This window comes from Rhagoletis zephyria, unplaced genomic scaffold (genome assembly GCF_001687245.7).
Source record: "Rhagoletis zephyria isolate East Lansing unplaced genomic scaffold, Rhagoletis_zephyria_1.1 Rzeph_scaffold_02085, whole genome shotgun sequence".
NCBI lineage: Eukaryota > Metazoa > Arthropoda > Insecta > Diptera > Tephritidae > Rhagoletis > Rhagoletis zephyria.
Window position 1 is genome coordinate 34,281 of NW_016159169.1, and position 6,435 is coordinate 40,715.

Sequence of the window (6,435 nt, forward strand, 5' to 3'; positions counted from 1 at the left end):
ATGACCCGTCTGCAAACCTGCTAGGCTCCTAAATTTCTTAGAGATGTAACTTCCTATAAGCTCTTTGGCCTGCAGTAGCCCGAGCGTGTTCGCTCAATGTGCTTTAGTGAGCAACCACCCGTGAGCTCTTTAAGGTGGCCTCAAACAGGTGCGGTACTACCGAGGCGATACAAAAGTTTACGTTAGCGTTGAATACAAACTACTGGCATAGATGGCATGGCAACCATGTGCATTTTATTGTTGTGAATTTACAAATGCACGGAATATGCAAATGCCAGAGCATATGCCTGAACAGCCCTAATATTTTTTTGTATACCACAACGGAAGTAAAAATTTCAAAACAAAATTTTGGAAATTTATATCGCTTTAACAATTTTTGAAAAATATTTCCAAATTATACTAATTTCAATTTAAAACCAGAATCTCTTCTCTGAACCTGAAATTTCTTAATTTTCTCACTGAATTGTCCCACTGCACCGACAAAATTGTAAACAGCGTTTTGTTTAATATCTTTATTGAGCTTTACCCTCCAAATGATAAATAGCTCACTACTGGCAATACCAAGACAACCTACTGAAATAGTCCTTTTAAATAATTTGGTAAACAGTGTTAGTAAACATATAATTAATGGAATAATTTTATTAAATTGATATTATATTTCCCTTCAGGATGTATTTTCATCAATTTAAGGAGAAAAAACTGGTTACAGACTTTTGAGCATCAACTTGTATGTATGAAGCGCCCCATTGTGCCTCGTATTGATCTAGTGGAGCCATGTGAGATGCGTCAATATGCATTGGCCTGTGTTCGTTTTCATCGAATGCACCAGAGGTATCGAAGTGTTCCTTCTACATCTATTTGTACGAATTTCTATCTTCGTCTCTGCAAGAACTGTTAAAACCGCGGAGAGACCGCCGCGCCGCTGGGCACTTTCAAAATTGCATACTTACAAATCCGTCCATTTAACTTGTTCATGTACTCCTTTTTGTCAAATGTAACTGCGTGACTACCTAAATATAGATGTGCGCTATCTGTATATATAATATATATATATAATACGTGTATTGTTCAGCACAAAAGATCTGTACCTTTTGCTCCTTTTTCAAAAATGGAGTGTAAAATTAAACCGCTTGGCCTGTGGATGTGCAAACTGCTTTTTTTTTGTAAAAGAGTTTCCACCTGTTGAACAATCAAATTCAACAAATTCATTGAATAAACCTGAAAATACAATAAAATTCATTGGAATTTGAATTTGGGGTTGCCATACGTTTGCAAAAACAAAATTCCATTTAATTCACCAGTTAATTAAACTATGTATCGCAATGCCTGGCGAAGGAGAGTAAACAAGGATTAAGCTTGAAAACACTTTAAAGAGGGCTGTCACCTGTTTGAAAAGTCTAACTTAATTAACTAATACAAAAAGTATATGAAATATAAATATACTATAGTCAAACGAAAGAATATTAAGAAATCTTTAGTTTGAACATTTGGAATGTTTGAAGAGCGTTGCCGAGTGTTTAAAAAGTTACATTCAAATGATTCAATAAGTTGGATGAGTTATTAAAAGATTTGTATCAATAGAAATTATTTTGAAAAGACTTTATTCGTGAACTTAATTTAGTTGCGATGTGTTCGAAATATCAAATTCAAATTAGGTCAACATTAGAAATACATGTGTATCAAAATCTCAGAGGAAAGAGATTTAAGAAGATTTTAGTTTGAGAATACTTTTGAAAAGGAATTTCAAATTAAAGACCTGCAGATGTGTGATAAAGTTTTATTTTTTTTTTTAACTAAGAACTCTTTTCGTAGCTATACTATGCGAGACTGCTCTTCACTCAGAAACGGCTGCAAGGTTTTAGATAACATATGGCACTCGGATCTCTTATAACTCTGACTAACATTTTGAATATTTTTTAAGTTTTCAAAATTAAATTTTGGTCGTTTTAACGCCAAGCAGGTTTACTAGTTTTGCTTTATTACTCAATTGCAAAGAAGTTTAAAGTTGGTCTTATTGCCCAACGAGAAATAAAATAAAGCAAATTTGTGTTATTTCACGTTCAACCCTTTTGTATGATAAAATTACATGTACATGCGTGCGTTTACTTTTAAAACATTCGGCTCTTGTTTTACCAATATATTTATGTACATACATATGACAATGAAAGTCGACGTAAAAAATAAATAAATCCAGCAGTTTCAAGGATCTTCAACAGTTCACTAAAGTTAATGATAAGTGTTTTATTAATTTTCTTAATGTTATGGATCCTTGATATTGTCTTCCATAAAAAAACAATAGTGAATTTACCTATATAGTATGTAGTACCAAATAGCTTTGCATCATCTGTTGAGTTAGAGAGCGAGATCGTAACTATTAATGACGCCGAACAAAACTGAAGACAAAAACTTTGGACTAGCTTTTCTTGCAGAAAATTTTTTTGGCAAACAAATAAAACTGTACTTTTAATTTAATATAACGATGTCTTTTAAGAAAACTTAGTTTTTTCTTATACATAAATTAAATATGGCCGATAGTATTGATATATCGATAGTGTTCATCAATACTATCGGCATGTATCGATAGTCAATACTATCGATAGTTTTCCACCTCTAACCAATAAGTGTGCAGAGCGAGTGCGGGATTGATTTCATGTAAAATTGGCTAAGAAATGGTATGTTCGCAGTGGGTAGGGAATTAGGCCTTATAATAAATTCGTATCGTCGCCAACCCGAAGTTTCCGAGTTTCAATTAAAATTACCCCGCAATTACGTGCTTGCCAATATGATCGATATATTTGGTCTGCCTAGAATTTATGTAGTGAAGAGGCTATTATACCATGTGTACATACATACATGCATACTTAACAATTAATGTTGATTTTTTATTTGGAATTTACCCGTTTTTTACTTCCGTTGCTTTGTCCGTTGCCGTCATAGTGTTGTTGCACATGTTCAGCAAATGTGTGATTTTAATCGATCTTTCAGTTGAAAATGTATTGATTAGTTGCTTTTCGCTAAGTTTTTAGCATATTTTACTTTTATATATGTGAGTATGTATAATTGTAATTATGCACATGCTAAGTACATATGTATGTATGTAGGTATTAGTGCACTTATATACATACATATGCACATCCATACATATGTATATTTTTCCACTGAGTTATTCCATACAAATATCACAAGCACAATGTTTAGTATTGTTCAACATTTACATATGTATCACAGTTTTATTTTTTTATTTTTTATTCACTGATTAACGGTGATTTATATATATTTGCTATTTCTCTTTTTTATTTCTTTTCTCACCTTCATTTATGTAGGCATATTGTATTTAGTTGCTCTTTTGGTGGGCGTGTTTCAATTATCATTGCGCTTAGCCGCCTAAAGCGCCATTTGAAATCGGACAAAAACCACGGGCTCCACCAACGTAACTGTAATTTCAAAAAAATCAAAGCGAGCTATATTTTAGGGGGAGTAGGTTTTATCGGATTTCAAAAATATTGAAGACAGTGCTTTAGGAGGCTAAGCACAATGTGTATATCAAATTTGGTCGAGGTCGGTTAATTAGTTTTTAAGATACGCATATATCGTATAAGTGGCGGTAAAATTTCTTGAAAAACCACTTTTTTGCGATTGCATAAATAAACTTTGATGAATTCCTCAGCCACACTGCTCAAAAAATCTGAAAGTCCGGTACATAATAATTTGAAAAAAGTCGCCTAACTTCGAGAATTTTAATGCGATTGCAATAATTGAGGTATCAGTTTATTTGAAAACATATTTAATTTTATACAGTATTACATATGTATTTTGAAATTGCGGTAATAAGTGATAAGGAAAAAAATGTCTTTTCTCGATAAAAAAAAACCGCCAATAGATTAATATACATCATTTTAAAGGCCTATAAATCTTCTTCTCACAAAATGTTCGATCTTTTAAATTGAACGAAAACTAGTCATTCAAAAACAAATAAATCTACAAAACCGTACTTTCTGACCTGAAATGAGAAGTCGCGATCTCTAAATGATTTTTAAAACATCTATAAAATAGGAAATAATATTTCTCGAAATATTTCTCATAGAAAGGAAGAAAATTAGTAGGGTCTTGAAATTTTAACAAAATGTTTTTCGATGGGCACCCTAATGTCCATACATACATATGTAATATATGGGTACCCAATTAAGTTTATGGTTAGATTCAAATTGCTTTAAGATTTTTTACTGTTGCTGTTGCCGTTGCCGCAGCCGCTGCTGTCGGTGTTACTGGCCTCACTGAAGTTGAATATACGTAAGTAAATACTAAAAAACTAAAACACATTAATTACAAAACTGCATTTATGTAAAGAAAAAAAGATGTCACGCTTTTTGAATTCTTTTTTTTTCTTGGTCATTCAAAACTTGAATCTGTTACTTATTGTTAATTTTTTTCGTTTGTTTGTTTTGTTTTAGATGTGCAATAAAAGTAATAAAGTCACGGACGGAAATTAGACAGCGTGCACGAGCGCGTCGTCACTACTATTTTATATGTAATATGATAGCATTCCAACAACTTTAATTGCTTTTATGTAGGTAAATTCAAAAGGTTCAAGTACATATGTAAATATGTATGTATACCGGTAATAAGAAGACTGTCGAAAGTCGTATTTAGTTAATACTCGCATCTACATTAGACTTTACCGCCTTATAAACAAACAAAAAAGTTTCGTCCTTGAGTCTTAAGTATTTTTGCAAGGCAATTTCGAAAAAAAAAAATCTTTATTGGTCGAACCTGCCTTTTTACATTTTTCGGTGGCATCTAATTTCGACAGTAAAAAGTTAGCTTTTTAAGAAGTTCTATTGGAATAATCAAAATACTTTCTTAGCAAAAGTTTAATGATTTTTGGTGAGCTTTAATTTACTACTAATAGGGTGGTACTTTATGGTGATAAGAACTGAGATCTGGTAAGTACAACAAAGGGGCACTTGAGGCCACTGAACTTTGAAACAAAGAAATTGCCTTCTTGAAAAAAGAACGTCGATATATTATACATTAATGTCGAGTTCGTTTCTACCGAAAAGTGCAACCTTCTCTTTGCCCTATACACACAAACACTAAGAGGGCGAATGAAAAGGCACAATTTTTTGTAGAAGCGAAATCGCCATAAGATCCGACTGTAAATGCCGAAGATACATAAAAAATGTAAAAGGCGACTTCTAGTTCAGCCAAAAATTGTCTTGTAAAATACTTATTTTCTGGTACGGTCTAATGTAAATACTACATATACATTAGGGTGGTCCAAAATAAGTAAAGTCGTAATTTTAATGCTCTCACCCCCTAGGGTTGTCTATATCGAAAAAATAAACTTACCCCAATTTTTTTATTTTGAAATCAAAAAAATTTAGAGGTCGCCCAAAGCGCTCAGAATTTTCCATGTATTTTATATGGGAAAAAATACTTTTCGTAGAAATGGTTTAGAATTTTTGAAAATCAATACTTTTTGCTCGGAAAACACTGTTTCACTTCAGGAGACTTCCAATAACAATACCCAATTGTTTATTTACCTATTTTTTAATACTAAAGTTTTTTTATTTATCCCACCATTGGATTTTCTGGCGTTTACTATGGGTTTTGGGGGACCTATAAATATAGTTACTATGAAAATATGGTAAAAAAATAATTGCGTGTTATTATTGGGAATCTTCTGAAGAGAAACAGAGTTTTACGGACGAAAAATATTGATTTTGAAGAATTCTTTACGATTTATACGAAAAGTTATTTTTTCTCATATAAAATACATGGAAAACTTGAGCGCTTTGAGCGACCTCTAAATATTTTTTGACTTCAAAAAAAAAAAAAAAGCCAGTGCGTGTAGTCCCTACGCGCGGAAGAAGTGAAACTTAATAGAGGAATTTCAGAAAGAAAGAAATGTGTGATATACATACACATGTACATATTTTCTAATACACTAAATACATATTTATTTTAATTTTTTTAACGAGCTTTAATTTTTTATTTTTTATAACCAATTGCTAAGTTTAATTATTATTTTTGGCTGAGAAAACATGCATATCTACAATATCAACTAGTAGATTGTGGTAACTAAAGTAATATATAAAAAGTTTTATTTCAATATTATTAATATTTCTAGAAAAACTGCATCAATGGTAGTCGCTAATTTGGTTGTTGGAACATATCTACCAATAACCATTTCCAATGAAAATTTTTCTTTCACAAATTTTGTCAGTTCATCATACATGTATTCGGCCAGCGAAAAGTTTACGTTGAAATCTCCTGCGAGAATTACAGGTCGATCATAACAGTCTACTTATTTTTATATTCATCTTCATCTTCATCTTCATCTTCATCTTCATCTTCATCTTCATCTTCATCTTCATCTTCATCTTCATCTTCATCTTCATCTTCATTTCTCATCATCATCATCTTCATCATCAT

The 6,435-nt window shown here is 31.9% G+C and overlaps 1 protein-coding gene across 2 annotated transcripts in view; it reads right to left on the minus strand.

Annotated features, from left to right (window-relative positions):
• Positions 1-6,435, minus strand: part of LOC108365971 (facilitated trehalose transporter Tret1) — a 28,894-nt gene that overhangs the window by 12,545 nt on the left and 9,914 nt on the right. The window contains exons 1-2 of one of the 2 annotated variants that reach the window (XM_017620212.1): positions 3,310-3,355; positions 2,898-2,978 (exon numbers count right to left, since the gene is read on the minus strand). The exons of the other annotated variant lie outside the window; for it this stretch is intronic. Coding sequence (XP_017475701.1) covers positions 2,898-2,950 — 53 coding nt within the window. The 5' untranslated portion in view covers positions 2,951-2,978; positions 3,310-3,355. Of the gene's footprint in view, positions 1-2,897; positions 2,979-3,309; positions 3,356-6,435 lie in introns of those variants that run through there. 2 annotated transcript variants of the gene reach the window in all.